The sequence below is a fragment of the Meles meles genome, chromosome 5 (genome assembly GCF_922984935.1).
Source record: "Meles meles chromosome 5, mMelMel3.1 paternal haplotype, whole genome shotgun sequence".
In the NCBI taxonomy this organism is placed as follows: domain Eukaryota; kingdom Metazoa; phylum Chordata; class Mammalia; order Carnivora; family Mustelidae; genus Meles; species Meles meles.
Genome location: NC_060070.1, coordinates 103,690,372 through 103,712,328, shown reverse-complemented (window position 1 = coordinate 103,712,328; position 21,957 = coordinate 103,690,372). Strand labels below are relative to the sequence as shown.

The 21,957-nt window shown below is 34.8% G+C and overlaps 1 protein-coding gene across 1 annotated transcript in view; it reads left to right on the top strand.

Moving 5' to 3' along the window:
* Window positions 1-21,957, top strand: part of BMP5 (bone morphogenetic protein 5) — a 119,754-nt gene that overhangs the window by 82,266 nt on the left and 15,531 nt on the right. The window contains exon 4 of the mRNA XM_046004088.1: window positions 19,062-19,256. Within this exon, the coding sequence (XP_045860044.1) occupies window positions 19,062-19,256 (195 nt within the window). The remainder of the gene's footprint in view (window positions 1-19,061; window positions 19,257-21,957) is intronic.

Below are 21,957 nucleotides of genomic sequence, written 5' to 3'. Positions count from 1 at the left end.
GTCATTTAAAATTGTATTTCTCATGAAAAGAGGTTAGAACATAATTTATTTAATGATTTGTGAGTACTTTTTGTCTATTTAGAAGTAGACCTAGTGGAGTTACATTGTGCTCTTGCCCCACATCCTGCAATGTGAGCACCAGGCCCAGGGAAGGTAGTTTATAAAAGGATGATTAATTAGAGGACTTGCCTTATTTAAGCTTTACTGCCTGTTGTTTTCTGCAGGCTCAGGCAATAGACACATTAGCTCTAGAGTTTGTCTTACTCCATCCTCTGCTGTATTACACTAAAGCCTTGTTTAAAAAATACAGAGTTAAGTAGAAGTTGGGTCTGACTTGGGTCTTTTGCAAAGGGGTTTATTGCTATAAACAATAGGACCTCACAGTAGCATTGTTTTACCTCTATAACCAGATTTACAGCCTAAGTATAATACTATAACCAATGTTGATACTCTGAGGATTGCATATATGAAATGAGGTTGACAGATACAAATCAAATTTATTACAGAGTTCATCTAATGAAGGCTTCATGCTTCAGATCTTAATCTAGAAAAAGAGTTCTTGGTGTTATTAATGAGTTTCAGACATTTTCCCACTACATCTAGACTTTTCCATAGATTTTAATTACAATGCTGAATTTTAATTTTTAACGAACAATTCAAATATTTTGAATTATAAGCTATTTTCCAATTATGACTTTCAGATTACCATTAAGGATTTTCAGAGTTCAAGCATTATAAAGGAAGACAGAGAAAAGCCCATATTTAAATAATCTTGCAAGAATTCTTACAATGTTAAACTACTATACATTTATGGTCAGAAATGTGACTGGGAAATCAGTACTGTGGGGGTGAGCAGTCATTTCTTCCCTGGTATGTGGCCCAAACAAGAAAAATTAAATTAGTGGTGTGTGCTTCTCCCAGTCTTCTCCTTGGGGAGATGCTTGAAATGTTTAACTAAACAACTCAAGAGATCTGTGAAATATGATCAGTCTTTTCATTCCCTACCCACTCGTACCCCACTTGAAAATTCTGAAATTTCTCTCTTGTTTTTAATCTCTTCCCAAGAATATGTTATATCTTGGAGATCCTTTCCCCTGATTTATTTCTCTTATATATTAATTTTACTTTAAATTCTTTTGGTATTATTTATGGGGGGCTTTGTGTTTGCTTTTGAACCTAAAATGAATATTTCATTTTTTTTCAAAGCCTTCCCTATCCTTTATTTAAGAGTTAGGTTGTCTATAGCCTTTGTTGCTTTTCTTTATCTCTTTAATATTGTCTGATGTGAAAATATTAAAATGGTTAAATGTGTTAGGCAAGCTGGCTTTGTGCATTTCAGCAATACTTAAAACAGATTTTCACCAGAGCTGGAGCATATTTGGCCTTGAGAAGTAAAGTGACCCCCCCGGCACCTTAGTTTTATTAACTGCGACCTCATGGAGAATCTACTTGTGACATTTCTCTGCAAATATGGATAACCAGATGCTTCAGCATATTATTGCATCATTCATTGCTACTGCTGATGTTCTCAAAATGATATTGTGAAATTGCTTCAAACAGAGCAGACAAACCTGATTCTGCATACATCCATTTCTGGATTATCTACTTATCCATTTGCTCGACGTAAAATTATTTAGTACCTATACAGGGAAGACATGTTAAAGGGCAATATAATCTTAGAGACAGACATAGGTAGCTAATTTTAGAAAAACTAAAGTGCCCTAAATGCTAAAAATAGTAGTATCCTCAAGACACTCCAGGAAAATGGAAGAGAGAGGGTTAATTCCAAATGGGACAGAGCTTAAAGGTCTGTGGTTCAGGTAACTTTTAAGCCAGGTCAGTTGAATAAGATTTTTTAAAAAATGGAGATGAGAAGAGAGAGAGTTGTGGAAATATGTGGAGTGGTGGTGAGATCAGGAAGAGAGAATTCATTCCTGGATGATGAAGCAATGAGAGTAAATGCAGAGAATGGCAAAATGGCATGGTACAGTCTGGAAAAAGTCAATAGTTCAGAGTCGGCTAGAACAACTTTCACATCTAAAATATGACTGCAGATGCTATTAGGAAAGTGATTTGGAGGCAAATCATGGAGGGAAAATGAAATCTCACTTATGTATAATATATTCTTGTTGCTTGATCACACGTCATAAAAGAACCAGACCTGCTGCTTTACTCAATCACAGCAACACCATTGTGATTACATGTTTGAATGAATGTCAGTTTCATGAGGTCATAGGATGTGTATTGCTCCTTCACAGTTGTGCCCTCTGTGCTTAGTATAATGTAAGTTGTGGGTAGGCATTAAAAATGTGTATTGAATCATCACTGAATGAGTTTTCAATTTAAAAGACTTTTATACACCACCTTCCACTGAACACGTTACTCCTAGAAGACATTCCAAACTGTAACTTTTGGGTGATTATTAACCAAATCTGTTTGGTGTAACACAGGGGCAGAATTTTGTACTCAACTCACAGTATAGTAGTTAAAATGGTTTCAGTCGTAAGGTGAGAAAATCAATGATGTATATTATTAAACTTTGATTATCCTGTTCCTGCAAAAAAAAAAAAGGAAAGAGGCTGAAGTTTATATTTTGGAAATCAAAACATTGCTGAAATCAAAAGTTGCATGATGATTCCTCAGAGGAACTGAAAAAAATACCAATTTATGAAGTACTTTTTTTAGAAATTTGACAAATGAACTGCTGTGGATTTGGCAGGAGAGTTTAAGGATATTCTATTGTGTTTTTTTTTTATATACAGAATAATTCTCCAAGCTCCACATGTTTGTTTCAGCAACATAAAGCAAACCTATGAGCAGGCTAACCAAAAAGAAACACTGCTGCTTCTTAACGGTCAAATCTGGAGATTCTAGACAAGTGGTTGGACCCACTCGTGCAAAATCAGTTTCAAAGTTCTCAAGCATTCTCTCATGGTGGTTAATAAATCTCTGTGATAGATAATTACTCTTTTTTTTTTTAAAGATTTTATTTATTTGAGAGAGAGAGCATGAGAGGGGGTAGGTCAGAGGGAAAAGTAGACTCCCCACTGAGCAGGGAACCCCATGCAGGTCTTGATCCTGGGACTCCAGGGTCATGACCTGAGCCAAAGGCAGTCACCTAACCAACTGAGCCACCCAGGTGCCCTAAGTACTCTTTTTTTAATAGCAAATGAGTAGGCTTAGGTCTCTTTTATAATTTATTGTAAGATTTTCAGCTCACCAAATTATAAAAAAATTATTAATTATCTGACTTATTAGGTCTTTATTAAGATTGATGATCAATCTATAGTATCATTATCCTTTATACATATATACATACACAGTTTATTACACAGATAGCAATTTAACTGAGCTTTTAAGACTTAGAATTTCCCTCCAAACACTATAATTTCCCACTGTTTGATGCTTTATATAGTTTAAACCTTCCAAGTAAATTAATTCTTTTTTTCAAACTTGGGTTTATAGAATAATTAGAGATGGAAAAACAAAGAGAGTATTTTTGGGTTCATTAGAATGTCTTTTAAAAAATCCTATGTTTTCAGACATTTTAGGTTTGGCAATACTCAGATTGAATTTTGCCAATGACTTTTTTTCTTTTCTATTCAAACCCACTTATACGTCAAAGAAAATTCAATCCGTATGTTTCTGATTCATTTGTATTCAAGTCATCAAAATGTTGTTTTGTCAGACTATTGTTTAATGTCCAAGAAACATTATAAAGTTTTTTTAAATAAGACTCTAATATCCATTTTTCTTTGAATGAAGTTGGGCATAATCTTTAAGTATATCAAGGTAAAAATTAAGATTTATAGATAGATATTTCAAAGTTTCACTTAATTTTATAGCCAAACCAAGAAAACAGATTTCAGAGGTATTAAACTTTCAATTTAAATTCCATTATAATTGATACTTAAATATAAGATAAAGAAATTTATTATTATTTTTACAGATAAGAGAATGTAAAGTTTTGATTCTTTTTTTTTTAAAGATTTTTATTTCATTTATTTGACAGAGAGAGAGATCACAAGTAGGCAGAGAGGCAGGCAGAGAGAGAGGAGGAAGCAGGCTCCCTGCGGAGCAGAGAGCCCGACGCGGAGCTCGATCTCAGGACCCTGAGATCATGACCTGAGCCAAAGGCAGCGGCTTAATCCACTGAGCCACCCAGGCGCCCCTGATTCTTATTTTTTGATATTTAATTTAATTTAATTTAATTAAGGAGGATAAATAAAGAGAATAAGTAGCTCCAATCTGAAAATACAAATTCTAAGAAGAAATCATTAGGAAAACTAGATTCAAATCTTGGCTCTGACAAGGTAGTTCATATTATAGCCATAGCATTAATAAAATCAGTGTAATAGAAATAACTTGCAAGGACAGTGTGAGACTGTATTAGGTAATAGTACCTGGCACACAGTAAGATAGCAATAAAAGGTCTTTATGCTGAATATCAGAGTGAGCGAACGTACAGAGACTTTGCACTTACTCCAGGGGGGACTCATTTAATTTAGAATCAATTTCTTCTTTTTTCTTTTCTTTTCTTCCACTAGAAAAAGGCAGGATTGTTGATATGTTCTTAAACTTCGAGTTGGCAGCACAGTGTATAGACAGCTATGTTATTAGGCTCATGTCTAATAACTTTGGCTAATAAAGTGATTATTGGTAGGAAGCTTTTAAATATATTCCTGTCTGGGATATGAAGTCAATAGAAATGAGCACTCAGAGATGAGTATCATGACTGATTGATTGCTTACATTGATTAGATATTTATAGGTACCAGAGACTATCAAATTATCAGTACTTAATGTAGTACCTTTCTTGAGTCCCAATCATCTTATTCTTAGAAAATGTAGATATTTGGGGGATAACTAATTGTTTCAGTGAAAATAAGGGAAATAAGCGTTTTGTCACTTGATAGGCTTATAAATGTAGGGATAACTGATTAAAGGCTGGTCTATTTTACCATCAGAATGTATTTCCAGGAGTGCCTGGGTGGCTCAGCTGGTTGAGCATCTAACTCTTGATTTCATCTCTGGTCATGATCTCAGGGTCCTGAGATCAAGTCCCGTCTCCAGCTCTGTGCTTGGCTCTGAGTATGCTTGAGATTCTCTTTCTCCCTATCCTCCTGCCCCTCCCCCCAGCTCATGCACAGATGCGCGCTCTCTTTCTCTCCTTAAAATAAATAAATAAATCTTTAAAAAAAGAAAAAGAAAAAATTTCCAAACCAAAGATGCTTCAGTATAAATTACGAGCATTTGGCTTCATAAACCTATTAGCATCTAGATGGGTTCTTACAAAAAATGTAGAATTACAAGCAGTATTTTAATGTTTGTAGAAGATGTGGGTAAAGAAATATTGGTAGTCTTTGCTAAAGAATCTTTTCTAAATATGTTATCCTGATATTTATAGCACACTGCATAAAATCCCCACTATACAAATGCCATTTTCTATAAACTAATGGGAAGATGGAAGGTATTTTATGAGTTCATTGGAAGAACATCAGAGAAGATCTTCCCGAAAAGTCAAGGAAACAAACCATTGTCCCATGCTAGTCAGTAGTTACATTTCCAGACATAAAGTGTCAAAATTAGAGCATTTTTTTGTGTTTTCTCTGTCCTATTTTTAGAAATTACATATCTCAGAACTTTTCTAAAAGCAAATTTAATATATTATTTTCACCATTATTGTGCAGATTTTAAAAAACACATTGACTTTACTTATCAGCACTATTAGATTGAAAGTGGGTATTTTTGAACTTTTATTACCCAGGGTCCTAACTTGTGGGTTTTTTGTTGTTGTTGTTTACTGCTTGAAATTGACAGCTGCCTCATGTACATTAATAATAAGAAATGGAATTAATCATTTTTTCTACAGCCTTGAGGTATGTGCTAATTGATAATTTTCCTTACTAGGTGCAGAGTAATTTAACCTACTGATAAAAATTATCTTCAAAATTGCAGTGTCCTGTAATTTCTTTTAAATATGCTATGTTAAAAATTGGATTTTCCTAAAATTCAATGACATCTTTTGAATTACAGAATATATATCCCTTTTTTTTTTTTGCTTTTCAAACTTTCAATTTTAAATTTTTTTAAATTTAAATTTAATTAACGTATACTATATTGTTAGTTTCAGAGGTAGAGATGAATGATTCATCAGTGTTGTATAATTTCCATACTTATTACATCACATGCCCTCCTTAGTGTCATCACCCAGTTACCCCATCCCCCAACTCCCCTCCTCTCTAGCAACCCTCAGTTTGTTTCCTATAGTTTAGAGTCTCTTATGGTTTGTCTCCCTCTCTGATTTTGTCTTGTTTTATTTTTCCTCTCTTTCCCTAAGATTCTCTGTTTTGTTTCTTAAATTCCACATATGAGTGGGGTTATATGCTAATTGTCTTCCTCTGGTTGACTTATTTCACTCAGCATAATACCCTCTAGTTCCATCCAGAATATATATTCCTAATTAGGAAAATATATCCTAGTCCTCATGTCACTATATATTAAACAAATGTACAAGGTACACTTAAGATTCGTTTACCTTTGTGGAATGCGAATATGTTTATATGAGGCAATTGAAGAGTTCTTAATGTAATATCTGCTTAAATTTAATGTCCTGGAATCTGCTTTCTTAAAATGGAAGTATTTGGTTATATAAGTTTGTTGTGTTACCCTGAGGATTCCTAGGACAGTTGTTTTTACCTCAGGGGGAAAATCTGCAAATTAAGCCCCTGTGTTGTCAGATGACTATTTATCTGTATCAAGGATCAGATGATCTATGTGGTTAGTTAATCTGAATATCAGCTGACATAGTGCTAATAAGTAGCAGAAGAAATTCAGAGATCAAGGGTGATATTTTTCTTTTTGTCCTGCTGTTTTGACTACAGTTTCCCATTATTTATCTAAGTTCAAAAAGTTGAATTATGTCTGCTTATCAGAGGATCTTTTAAACATTTTGAGATTTGATAATATTCTCTTCCCTTATCTGAACTTTATCTTATAAAGCAATTAAGTCACTTTTGTTCATAAAACCATATGGCTCCCGTTAGCTGAATTTATGATGATGACAATTGGTTTCAAATAAATAAATGAGTCTCCATATCCAAGAAACTGCAAGAATCACTTATCTTGCTAAATGTTCTGAAAATAAGAAGGAACATACACCCCTATGATTTGTTATAGGTAAATATTAGTACAAATGAAGTAGTTCTTTATGTACTGTTTAATGTTAAGGATAATTAGAGCATACTTGCTTGACTTTCAGATGAATATGTAAGAATAAATTAGGAAGATAGTTGAAGAATAGTTAACTTCAAATCTTTACATACATAAATAAGTAAAATTGAACTTTTACTACACAGTCCAGAAATTAAATCAATGTTGGAATAAAAAAAAATAGCTGATTTAGGTACAAGGGAAAAAATGCCTAATAAATGGAAGTTGATGACTATAGAATAATTTGTACTGTGAAGGAATGAGCTACATGTGACTGGAAGAATTCACCATTTATTTGACATTTTCTGTAGGCATCATGATATTGCATGAAATAATTGATCAGGTAATTGTAATTTATGAGCTTAAATTTATACTTCAACCTTATACATATATAAATATTATGTTCAGAGAGGGTGCAGAGAATAGAAATGTGCCATCTTAAAGGAGCTCCATATTAAAGAGTTACATTCAAACCAAAACTCAAGATATATAAACTCAGAGATGGAGAAACTGGTAAGAGAAGCAAGAAATATTAGAAATCTCATGAACTTTCTTTTGGGGTGAGTGCGTGCGTGCGTCTGTGTGTGTGTGTGTGTGTGTGTGTGTAGAGAAAATATTCAGTCATAAATACATTCTCAAGGAGTCATGGAGGAACCAGATATAAGTTCATAGTTGATAATCTATAATTATTAATTTCTAGAGTGGTCTTGTGACAGAATTTAGGAAGATTATACTTTCTTTTATTTTAAGGGCCAAAGTAACATTTTCAGCATTATAACAAAACATAAAACTTAATCTAGATTTTTCTAGAATATTTTCTTTATAGTAGCTTTTGTTTCTATCATATTTCTACAGAAGTTCAGAAACATTAAAACACAAGTTTATCTATGGCAGTGTATTAGTTTCTAAAAATCATGCTTTGTATGAATCAAGCCATGGAGTGATATTTATAAGATGGCTAAAAGAAAGAACTGCATTGGTCATTTTATGTCAATGTTTCAGAAAAGTTCCCATTGAGAAGAATTCCATATCTTTTTTTACCGTATCTTTATGGTAAAAATTACTAGATGTCTACTGAAAATAAATATGACATAGATTTCCCTTGGGGTTTAAAAATCAGTGTTGTTAATTTTCCAAACCCGTGTAAGCTGTGACCTATGGGTTTTCTAACCCGTGTAGTGTCTTAAAGAACATCAGAAAACATATATCTTTCCTGTAAGCCTCAGAATTTTTTCTGTTTTCCCACTGCATAAAAATGAGCAAAATCATCAATATGCCTTTCATGGCCAGGATAACTAAACATATATATTGGAGCACTGGTAAATTTGTGCTTTGTTCAACCCAAGTCGTTATTAATTCTCTTATTAGTCATATACAGTTTTCATAAACTATACTTCATGTATTTTCCAACTCATTCTATTTATCAAAATTTACTTTCTATCTATATAAAAATCTGTTTTTTTTAAAGATTTTACTTATTTATTTGACAGAGATCACAAGTAGGCAGAGAGGCAGGCAGAGAGAGAGAGGAGGAAGCAGGCTCCCCACTGAGCAGAGAGAGAGCCCGATGTGAGGCTCGATCCAGAACCCTGGGATCATGACCCAAGCTGAAGGCAGAAGGTTTAACCCACTGAGCCACCTAGGTGCCCCACAAATGTGTTTTTTTAATATCCTGATTTTCACAGTGTTTTTTACTGACATCAGTTTATTCTTTCATGCTAATATTTCATTTTTTTTGGTTCTTTACGATTCATCTAAGTTTTACTTCCTAGATACATCTTTAGTTCATTCTAGATAAATATTCAAACCATGTGTTTGCTGTGATGGCCAGTTGCAATAATATTAATAACTAATGGAAACTAACATTTACTGAGAGCTTACTGAATGCCAGGCATTTTGCTAGCTCTTTAAATGGACTGTCTACTTCATCTTCACGATGATCCTATTTTGCACATGAGGAAACTCAGCCTTAGAAAGTTGAAGAATTTTGCCCATGAATCTAACAATGACTTATTTTCAGAGCCAGCTTTAATATACTATGACTTACAAATTATACAAATTTTGTACAAATTCCAAACTGAAAAAATAAATGTATTTTTGGAATTTCCAAATTTAAAAATACTATTAATAATGATTGCTATGGGACAAAGTTGAACTTTGTGTTGGATCTGTTGGGAATCACTTTTGGGTTTTTGTATTTTCTGTCTGGAATTGAATTGTGATCTGCCCTACAAAAGGTAACAGCATTTTAACCATATTTTTTATTTTCTAAATCTAACTACTTCAGCATTTCTTTCAGCCCCTTACATGATTATAGTTAATTTGATATATTCATAAATTGAGAAGGTAACTTTTCCTCTGCCAGTGATTCACTTCAACATGTAATTAAATTAGCCAAATTTAATTTCTTTATTTTGAATTTAATAATGAACATCCCTTTCCCTTACGTACACTGTCTTTCACTAATATATTTTGATAGGTTCTCCTCCCATTTTCTCTCCCTTAATCCATATTCCCCATCATGGAATCCTCATATCAACCTCCCTCACCATCTTTTTTAACTGCCAACTGGTGCTCAGGTTTGTGAAGCCGGGGTATAGCAAAGTCACCCTGAGGCCAGTCAAGCGTGCAATTTCCAGATTTATTAATTTACTATTTTATAAAAATTCGGTGTGAAATTAATCCTTTCTCTCATCTCACCTTCCCATCTTCCAGCATCAAAGTTGACAGTGAGTTGGTATTGTTTCAACCCTAAAGAGATCTTGGACTACCTGAATTGTGTTTTGGGAGCAACACATTGGGGTAATTCTTTCCTAAAAAATTTGAAAGAAAAAAAAATCCTCTGGCAATGAAAGATGTTTTTAATTGTTCATGTATTTATTTTGTTTGTTTTTTTTTCTCTGTAAGTTGAGCTTAATTGGGTGATGTGCTTTTCTAAAAACCTTACATTTTGACCAAAATGATTAGAATGTAATTTATAGATGTTTTCATTCTGCTGGAAATGAAGAATCATGATTCTGGTATCTTTTAAAATATTATGTCTTTTTTTGATATCTATATTTTTTTCTCTGATCACTATCCTGAATGGGCCTCTTGTAACCTAATTTAGTCTTGTATAAAGATTTGTAGAGAGAAAATGATTTTCTTTTGTAAGTAGATACTGATTATGGAATATATTCAGTAATAAATGGAAAACCTTGAATATGCTATTTTACCATGGCTCATATGTTTTAAAACTAGGTTTTAATGGCAGTTTTCTTTGTTTTAATTTATAGTATGAATATATTTCAGTGAGAGACACATGGTAAACATAATTTGCTTCTCCAAATTTTAGCGTCGTAACTCAAAAACATACCTGAAGAAGAGTTTTGAAATCAATGATTTAAAGTAGGCAGAGACAAACAGGAGTTAGTTAGTCTTGCTTCATTATCTGATGAAAGATGTATTTTACCATTTTTCAGATTTCCCTTAATGAAAAGGGATATGGAAGTGTTTGGCTACATCTGTATTTCTGTTTTTGATTTTCCCTAATTCAGAACAGTAACTATGGATCACCAATCTTGCCAAACAAATGCCAATGTCAGGAACATATGCCAGTTTTTGTTGTTTGTTATAGTCCCGATTCTAGACTAATTCTGGTTTAACTAGTGATCTGAGGGGTAAATATTTTCATGGTAATATTGATTTAGGGCCATGAAGAATATGAGAGTCCCCTTATTCTCACAATGCACTGGAGTTAACTCTGTCTTTGCCATTGTTCTTTCCATTGTGAGTTTAACTTATTGCTGATCTGTATTTCTCAAAGACATATGTAAAAATAACAGCAGGATGGGTTTTGCCTTATGAGCAGAGAATACAGTGGGAAGAAGAGAAGCTTTAGTTGCTATAGGCATGCTCAGTCACCATGTTCTGTGCTACTGAGAATTAAACTTCGGCATACTTGGCGTGAGCTCATGTGCAAGAGAGGAAAACCAAAAAAGAGACACAAAAGTGTATGACAACCAGGGCCCATAGTTGTGTCACTAGAGGTGATCAAAATTTGTAGAGGAAAATACCTTGAGAGGGAAATTACATATTCCAGCTCCTTAAAAATACATGCTAATTTCTCTGTAGTATGATAAGTTTTGATTTGAATGGAATATAAACTGAGGACATCACCTGCCCTTCCATGGCTGGCAAGTCGTGTTGAATCCTTATTTTCTTGCTTACTAAGGAAAGTCCGACCTTGAACTTAACAAAAGCAGTGGCTATAACACTGTTCTTCCAGACACCATGTGTGTATCACTGACAGATCGGAGATGGATGGTTTTCCTCCAGTCTTCTCTAGGTGGAAAGCAGAAACTGAAGACAAAGCAACAGCCCCAACCAATCTTTAACAAAGGGGTACATTATGTACTTAAAGGAATAGCATACTACTTCAGGGTTCACAGGGCTGAGTTAAAAGTCTGATCCTTCTCTGAGTCTTATTTTATTCATTTTTAAAATGGAATCCTTGCCTTATTGTACAGAGTAAATATGAGGCATATGAATCTTCAATAGATGGCAGCTGTTTTGTTGTTACAAGTATTGAATGAGCTAAGCTTCTCAATTCCCAATTTTCTTGATCCTTTGGGAGGGCATTCTTTTTACTACTTTTGGGTACCTGTTATATTTATATGTGGAGGTATTTACATGATTTCTCTCTGAAGGAATATAGCTGATAGAAATATAAAAGATTTACTTAGGCTATGAAATCAGATGTTGCTGCTGAGGGTGACCAAAAGATACCACTCTTGGGACCCAGCTGTTACTTTGTATGTGGATGGCTCAGAGGGATGCTTTTGCTCTGGGGAACCTCATGGCATCCTGGTGGTGTGACTGGTCGTTTACGTGAGGCAGGCCAGCTTATATTTTTGCCAGAGCCAGAGACATGAGAACATGGTGAAGAAAAGTTCTCCTTTTGTTTCACTCAAATGTATGTTTTGTGATCCAGCCTTCATATGTGAAGGGAAGAGTTAAATCCCAAATGTCTTTACTCTTTTTTTCCCCCTCAGAAGTAGACACTGATGATAGCAGACGTGTTTGGTCTCTTAGTATCAGTTCTTCACTGCGGATTTTGGAAAATATCTTTTACTCTCTTCACGCTCTTTTATCAAGTGTCCAAGTAAGATTCCCTTTCATTTTGGTGGTAGGGACTAGCCTAAAGATTCTGGAAGTGGCATGTGATCATTTCACAGGTTCATTTATCAAGCTGAAAAGAAAGATCAAACATATAACGAGCCATGCTTTTCTGTAGGGTAACAATGCTTTTGAATCATATATCATATAAGCTGGTCAAAAAGAGTGTTTCTTTTAGACACTCATCAGTTTCTTAAGTAATTGTACTAAGTTCATTTCAAAGACCACTTTCACCTCCTAGAGATAAAATGAAGTGTGAAATTAAATTAATTTCACTGCTATCAAACAAATTAAAATGAGTTTGAATTCTAAAAGCTTTTTTCACTGATATCTTAACACATCAAAAAAGTTTTTAAAGACTTTTGGGTGGATAGTCTGCTGAAACTCTGCCTTGTTAGAGTTTTACTTAAATCTATGATTTTAAAGGAAAGACGTATGTGTGTGTGTGTGTGCGCGCGCACGCATGTGCATACTTTTTTATTTTTAAGAGGCACATAATAACTGGAAAAAAGGCTAAAAATAATTCACCCTTTTCATGGTTTTGTGAAAAGAATGTTCCTGCTTTCTTAAAATAAATGAGGACTGTAAGACCAACTGCTAACCAGTCTTTTGGGAGCATGTGACAGATGATGTCTGTAAAGCTTGTAGGGTCTCAGGGGAAAGGCACTATATATAAAGCAAAGAGCTATTAAAAAGTAAGTGCTTATGTGAAGGTAAACTGCATTTCCTAGTTTGAGATTCATAGTTCCACCAGCTGAAAACAAGGCCTGAGTCAGAGACATTCGTTGGGCTCGTCAGACCTGAGACAGTAAGCCTCTTCATCTTGGAATGATGTCCCATGGAAGGAGACCGATCATTTCCATCACCTCAGCTCCACTCTTGGTGCAATAAAACACTCGAGTGTTCTGGACGGCTTCCACAACTAGGCACAAACCTGGCCCTGATCCTTTACGGTTCTTGGTCTCTCTTTCCCTAGGCCCTCCTTCCTGGAGTCTCATGAACTGCAGTTCTCAAGTTTTTGCATCCCCCTCCCCAGCCCATCACGCCTCCACTCATTGTGCCAATGCTTCTGACCAAATAATTTACTTTTTTCTTCTAATCTCCACTACTTTCTCAAACTGCAGGGCGTTATAGTGCCTTCAACAAAATGTTTAGAAAAAATTTCAAGTCTTTAAGAGTTGGTTTTTGTTTTTGTTTGTTTGTTTTTTTTAAGAAAAGGAGGGGGGCTGGGGGAGGAGCAGAGGGAGAGGGAGACAGAGAACCTTAAGCAGGCTCCATGTCCAGTGTAAAGCCTGATGCGGGGTTTGATCACACGACCCTAAGATCATGACCTGAGCAGAAACAAGTCAGACGCTGAACTGACTGAGCCACCCAGGCACCCCCCAAATTTCAACTCTTGAAAAAAATATCTTCCTCCTTTAAACTTCTTTAACTTTCAGTCACCCCAGGTATAGAGGAAAATGGAGTTCTTCTACTGCTGGTTTATCGGGAATAGTAACCACATTTCTTGTCTACAGGTAATTTTCAACTCCTAGTTTATGTCACTGTGTCAGGATATGGTTCTCAGTTGTCCTCCGTGGATTTCAGTCCTCTGATGTGTCTTTTTACTATCAGCCACAGAGTCCTATCCTATTCACATATATTATGACATTTGTCCTTTTGTTTTTCACACCTTTTCATAAGGAGTGTGTAATTATAAATATGTAATATTTAATATAAAATAAAGCGGTTATTTTTAATTTACTCTTTTAAATATCAGTATTTTTAATTTACTCTTTTAAATGTCAGTATAAAAAAGAGAATGGGGATTAAGCCATCTAGCAAAGGCATTACATGAAGAGCCCAGCTTGTTAACCAGAGTCTCAGAATTATTTTGAAGAATCAAAGATCTTACTACCTTGCATTCATTCTGAAGTTCAAAAGCTTTTCCAGAAATCTCTTAACAATGAGTTTTCAGTATCACTGAAATAGTTTATAATCCCAGATTTTCCTTGCTTTTGTTTGAGGTTATAAGCAATGGAAACCATCTTGAAAATAAGAAAGTTCTGAGCACAAACATAAAATTCTGTTTGTGATACTTCAAATCTGTGTACTTATATCTGGCAATACGCCAGTGTTTTTACTATAAAACTAGAAACTGGAAATGTTATCAAATTATAACAGAGTTGAAATTTATAGCTAGATTACAACCCGCTTAATTTAAGTTAATTTGAGTTTAAATGTAGATGGAATTTAAATAGACAAAATCCTGTCTTCCCTGCATTCCTTAAAATCTGATATAAAGATGATTTAGTCTGTATTCTTAGTAGAGAATTCTGCACATTTTAAATCATCTGTTTCTAAAAAGGGTAAAATTCCAGTATAATTTAGAGTCACAGAAACTATAATTTAAGAGCACCAGAATCAAATTTAATCACAGATTGAAAATAAATGCAGATCAGAAGGGTATGTGGATCGGAAACAATGCACTGGTTTGTCTTCTATGAAATAGTCCATAAAGGATGCTGCAAGTCTTTTTCAAGATGAAGGAAAGGTAATTTAGGCACAAGTTCCATCCCAGGTGTTTTGGGTTAAGCAGTCAATTACTGTGGGTTTACAGGAGGAAAAAAACTGGAATTTATGCAAACATCTCAGAGCGATATCAACGTTTAGACTGATAAATCCTCAAATGCATGTTTTTTAAACTGTGTATTCTGCAGGGAAACGAAATGCTCATATTTGGAACCACTTATCCTTATAGTATCAACATGCCTCCAAAGAGCTGTTTTATGTCAGAGCCTCCTTTAATAACCCTATTTTTAAAGAAATAAACATTTTGAAAGTCACGTTTTCCAAAAAGAAATGCAAAACCAGTAGGTTTGGGATAGATCTTTTGTTTGCCACTCTACCTTCACTATGACTGTACATTTCAAATAGTTCGTTGTGCCTTTAGGCACATGTGAATACAATATCCTGACCCCCTTGCTTATACAAAGGCATGAGGGTCAGAGTGGCAGGTCTGGAAGTCTCCAATCTCCAGCTTCAGTTATGGCAAAACTGAGCAAGTTAGAGCCCCAGACTCAGATATTTCCCTCTTGATTTTTGGTTGAAAAAGTGTAATCATTTCTTCGGAAGATATCATCCTAAGCCCATCTTTACTCACTCTGTAGTTAATGAAACTGAGAAATAATATCCCCATATATTTGCTGCTCAAATTGTCTCCTTTCCCCTACACACCCTGGGGCATCGTTCTGAATTTATACTTTCTGGGTTCTTTCCCGTGATGTTGTTCTATGCTCTGTGCTTGCTGAAATAAACCTAGCAATGTTCTGGCTATGCCTAGGCATGCCTAAATCCTAAGGGAATGAAGCCTGGGCCCAAGGTCATCCTCCTTCTATTTAATATTCTTTTCATTACTCGACCCCTTTTCCATTTTCACCATATATTCAATCTTTAATCCTTATATAGCTATAGGTTTTAGTTAGAAATCAAATGTAAGGATCACCTTTGAAAAATAAAACCACAGTGATACACACCTACATATAATTTTCTTAAATCAAAATGTTTTAGGTAAGGCTTCTTTATACATTTGCAATATCTAAAGCACACTGTACATTTAATAATAAAATTCAACATACTCAAATCAATTTTATAAAAGACTCACTATTTTCAATACATGCAATATAGGCTTCCTGTTAACAGTTTTAGCAAAAACAACTGCTCAGCCGTTCAAAATGGCTTGGTCCTCGTAATCGGTAAAGGTATATTGTGTCTGAAGGCACAGGAGCTCAAGACCAAGAGTGACTGAGCAAGCATTAACTTATGGAATCTTAATAGTCACCTCACTGCTGAAGTCAAAAGGAAACCAAAAGGAAACTTAATAATATCAAAAGTTATTTTAAAGGGAGTTCACGTTGGTTTGAAGACTACTTTGCTTCACACACAATATCCACCTTTGTAAAACCCAAGAAACCCATATTTGTAACATACACACATCTTTACGGTTTTCAGAACATAAACCTTTTGAGCAGTATTATTTCTCCACAGATTAAAAATTACAGTATTGAAAGTCTTTAGAATGACAATAAAAGAAACTCTCTTGCAAACCCGGGGAAACTTGGAACTTTGCATTAAGTGCTTGTTTAACTATAAAAGGGGCAGTGTGTGTTGTAATGAATGGAAAACCCACTTTCCTCTCTTCCATTTGCGAACATCTTGTGGCAACCTATTTTAGTATTAGAGAGATCATATATTAAAAATGATTTCTGCAGTCATGGATGTACACAAGTAAAAATTTAGTTCCTGTTAAATTAACACTTCATTAAAAAATCAAAATAAAAGCTCAACAAATACATTTTATGTTGTACTCCAAGAGAGAAAAAAATTATTTTTGAAGAACAGATCGCCAGTTATTCTATTCCATAACAGTCAAGTTTCTCAGTTCTTTTTTTTTTTTTTTTTTTCTTTCGCTGAGCTCTCTGTCACTGGAAACATCTTAAACCAATTTCAAGTGCTGCACCTGAATAAATATGTTGTAAAAGTGTTTATGTATTGAAGTGGGTCAGTTCAAGGTATGGTATTTGGCTGGAACTTCTAATTTCTCTTTTTACAGCAAAAGGGCTGCCAGAAGGAGGAAGTCTGAGCTGAATTAATACATTTGTTACAGTGGAAGTAGAATGGAAACTGCTCTGACCACAAATCAAACTGCCTCTTTCATTTATGCCAGTGATAGAGTTTTTCTAAGAAATATAGACTCTGGCAGAGAGCCACTGTAAGTTTGCATTTAAAAGAGAAACCTATATGCTTATTTGTTTAAGGTTTACTGCCTTGATTATTTGGAAGTTCTTTCTTCGGTAGGACTGGGTATAGTGGCGTTTGTAGACAGATCCCGCCCGTTTTAATAATTGTGGGAACCAAACGAAGTTTCCCTGATACGTTGTAGAACAATTGATGAGGCCACGGATGCTGCTTGGATCAGCACACAGGCTTCTTTTTTTTCTTTTTTTAACCAATACCTCCATATTTAAAGGACCTCTGTGTCCCTCCCAACAGCTGCATAGCCTCACATGACACGGTCTCATTTTCTGACGGTAGAAGGTCTCTGCACAATACAAGTATACACAAAAGTGTTTATGCTGCCAAAATAAATTTTGTTAAGGCAAGAGTTTATTTGCTAAAATGCCATTGATGCCGTTTCAAGGACTTGTTTTCCTTTTCTTGCTTCTAAGGTGGGTCAGGTCTTATAATGGACTGAGGTTACTCCACAGTCTTTACTGAATAAATATTTTAAGAAAACATGCACATCTCTCAGGGGGCAAGGCAGAGTCAATCATGCACATATTTTAAACCACATTATATATGACTCTTAAAAGATTGGTAACTTCTGTATCTAGAGTAGAAACTTTGTGTGAGTTTTTAGTGATTCTCAACTAAATTTACAACCTAAGGTTAAATAGTTTATCCTCCTTGTGTGATTTTCATGGAACTAGATATCGGCCAATGAGAGATATATGTATCTCAGATAAAAATATATAAATATATATGTTTATAATATATAATATTATGTATAATGTGAATAATTAATATTATATAATATATAAATATATAAAATATATGTGTATAATATAGCCACAGATATATATCTTAAAAATTCAGTGATTTTTTTTTAATTAGAAGAACATAACTAGAGTGAATTGTAAAGAGGGGAAAATAGTAATGCTTAACTTCTAGAGTATTTGTAGAACCAAATTAAATATTGCAAGGCAAACACTTAGAAAAATACCTAGCACATACATAACAAGTGCTCCAAATACCTTTGGCATTATTGTTAGTAGTATTATTACTACCCAATGGGAGAGGTTCTTTATTAACAACTACTTCTAGTTTCTAGGACACCTTGACCTCTAATGCATTGCTGTGCAGGCTCTGGTTGCAGTCATTCTCTGATACACAACCACACCAGCGGGCTCAGAAGGGTCTGGCATGCAGACTGGTTTAAAGACAAAAGTGAGTCTCCGAACTCACCTGGAACTTTTCTTTCTTAGAGTCTCTAGGCTTGGTTAACAAGTTTCAAAATCTCTTCAGTAAACATTCAGGTGTGTCCAAAACTCAGAGAAGGAGGAATTTAAAGCAAAACTCCATCTCCAGCAGGGCTTCTAGAATGACCTGTGATGTGAAGAGCTTTAAGTAGAGCATAGCTTTGTAAAGTTTGCTGGGCACAGGCCAGAGGTGAAGGGGAAGGCTCTCAGCACTAATTAACACTTGAAAGGCTTGAAAAAGCTGAAGAAAGTAGAAACACCCAGGCAGCCATTCAGCTTTTATCACTTAGTGGAGAATTATAGGGCATTTAATGCAGAAGAGTCCATAGCTAATATTTTTGAAATTGTTATTTAATGTGGACATTTCCAGGCTGATGGTAATCAAGCCTTTCCGTCTGAAATATTGCTGACTTCCAGGTCTGAGAAGGATCAGTTAGTGAAGGCAGCCTGAGGACATTCTGTGGTGAAGAATGATGCAAAATATAAGACCGAGCATGGATAATTGTCTGTACCGGCAAACGCTCCATGTTTATAAAAATCTTTGGCCTGCAAGGAAAACATTGTGATAATGTTTTCAAAAATAATGTTCCTTTTTCAAAGCACCCTCAGAATTCATTCACGTCAGGTAAACCTTCTTTCTTTCTCTTAAACCAAGTGCTTGCGCTTTCTGTTCCAGGACGCAGCATCAATGTGAAATCCGCGGGTCTTGTGGGAAGACATGGGCCTCAGTCCAAACAACCGTTCATGGTGGCCTTCTTCAAGGCAAGCGAGGTACTCCTTCGATCCGTGAGAGCCGCTAACAAACGGAAAAATCAAAACCGCAATAAATCCAGCTCTCATCAGGACTCCTCCAGAATGTCCAGCGTTGGAGGTAAGATTAAGCCAGAGCAACGGTTGTGCACAGAGAGTTATGGGGTCATATGCTGCAAATCAAGTAGCCACAGTAAATCTACCCTCTGGATATACCTTTGTTTGGTCTATTAAATCATCTGGCAATGTTTTGAACATCCTCAGAATGTTTCATCAGTGAATCACTCGGTAATTCATTTCAAAATAAGTATGACTTGCCTTTGTATGTTGAGAGATTCAGTTCAAATTAAAACCAAGCTGGCGGTAATAAAATTATGAAATGGCTACATCAACAAAGTCTAGTCAAAACTCAACTACACAACTCACTGAGCTGGCTTCCCCGGGGCCGCTCAGATGTGGATGAGCAACCAGGTAAACTCAACAAAAAAAAGATTTCTTCAGTACTTAAGACGACACATGTGAAGCATGCCAATAAAAGCAGCAGAGATTATATGGAAATTGAGGTAGTATTACATATTTCCATTAATTATTTGGAAGACTATTATCTAGATAATCTGCTTTGTGTGTGTGTGTATATACATACACACCTATGTATAAAACCTAGTAACAAAATATTACAGATGCACAATGATTCCAACGTGCTTGCAATTTAATCCATCAATTGATAGAAAAGGAGATAAAAGTACAGTCGATCTGAATGAATCCAACTGCCAAAATCTGAAGTTACTGAATCATTTTATTTATACCAGTAAGTACCTTATTTAGTCCAGGCTGCAAACAGACTTTCATAAGCTGTTCTTAGATGAAAATGTTCTTGGGCTGTTTTATTCCAAGAAATTTTCTTTATCTCTAAAAAGTAAATCTGTTTGAAGGGGAAAATCTATCCTTGAACATCCCAACTTAGTACAATATGTTTGTTCATTTGAAAAATATGTGTTCTGTGTTAATGGCCACCATATGCAGTGTACTTGCCAGGCCCAATGGATGAGCTGGTGAACAAAACAGACATGATCTCTGCATATGGTATTCAAGCAAATTAGAATGCTTTACCCTTCCAAAAAGACACATTCAGACAGTATTTGCCATTATTCCTGAAATCTTCACCCCCTCAGCTCCGGCACTTGAAACTGACAAATCATACTATAGTTTTTTTTATTACTCAAATATGTATGAGTGTTAGGTAAGAATGATTATAAATAAAACTATATACATATCTATATGTGTATGTGTGTGTATATATATATTTTGCATGTATTTTGCAGGCACCTGGGACTCTCAGCAAAAATACCAAATTGGAATTCATTGGAATCTTCCTAAAATATGGGCACCAGGGCAATCATGTTAGAAGTCTATTTGATATACTTAGTAACAGAAATGAGGAAGATTTCATTATACTGAATTACATGCTATATATAGAGTAATATTGTAAAGTAGTTTTCCTGAACAAATAAGTTTAACTGTATTTTTCACGTGAAAGTAAAACATGATCTTAGTGCCTTGTTACAAAGCTATTTTATAAAGATCTTCACAAGGTATTTAGCTTGGCAAAAATTATAATTGCTGAATATGAAAGATGGAGAAAAATAACTTTCTAAGACCTTTTCTTCCTTGTAAATACTAGCCTGTCAAAGTTGTATATTTTTCTTTTCATGTAGAATGGTTCTGAAATTGGTTGAAATGTTTCTAATTTGATGTAACAGACTGCATTAAGAAAAAGGTTTGTTAAACCATGAATAGAAGAGTGAATAATTTTTTAGGAAATTACAAAGGGAAAAGTGTAAGTCGTGTACTTATTATTGGAGCTCATAAGGACTGTGGCAATAACGTTCCAGAGAGTGAAATCATTAAAGTCCTTTTCCCTATTGGTGAACTCTATTTATCTTCTCTCTCTGACCACAAGCAACAAATGTACTTCTATAACTAGAGATGAATAAAACACATGGAGCAGAAATCATGTAACTTTTCACCAGTTTCCTAACACCATTTAGAGTACAAAATTTATTCTACTATAGACCGATATTTTCTTTTTAAAAAGTTTGTCATTGGCAGCCACTTCTGTGAAATAGGTGGTAGATAGTTTTGGAGCATGATCAGATTTTGGTACTAAGAAAGAAAGTAGCTGGTTTGTGTCTATGAGACGTAACTTTCAATAGGTAGTAATCAAGCAGCTCGGAAAAAGTCTCCTAGGATTTGGCCTAACAGACAGGGGTTTAAGGAAAGGGAATGCTAATATAAACAAAAAATTTGATACTTAGGAAACTTGAAATGTCAGTGAAATTTTAAAATTATTCAAATATAAATAATAAATGCTGTAATAGTACCAAGCCTTTATAATAAAATACTGTTTGAAGACTATAGGGCTAAGAGAGAAGCCAGTGGGGGGGAAGAAAGTTGTATTAGATGTTTGCATGATTACATTTTTTTCTGCATGTGCCAAATGTTGAAAGTCTCGGTTCAGGAGAATTAAAATCCAGGTCATTTTTGCTTTCTTTACCCAATTTTTTCCCTATTTCAAAGAGTCTTACCTTCCAACTTCTCAATGATCCTTTGTTCTTCTATACTCCTATGGAAAATCTTAGAACAATGTCTAGCACAAAATAGGGAACGGTTAAATAAATTAATATATCCGCTGAATGGAAAAAGCAAACTTCTTCTTTCAGATGAATATGCACAGAAAGAGTGCCCCAGATTTTCTGCAGAAACTGTCCCTCTTTGTTCCTCTTCAGATATTTGGCAAGGAGGCCGAGCAAACACGTTGTGTG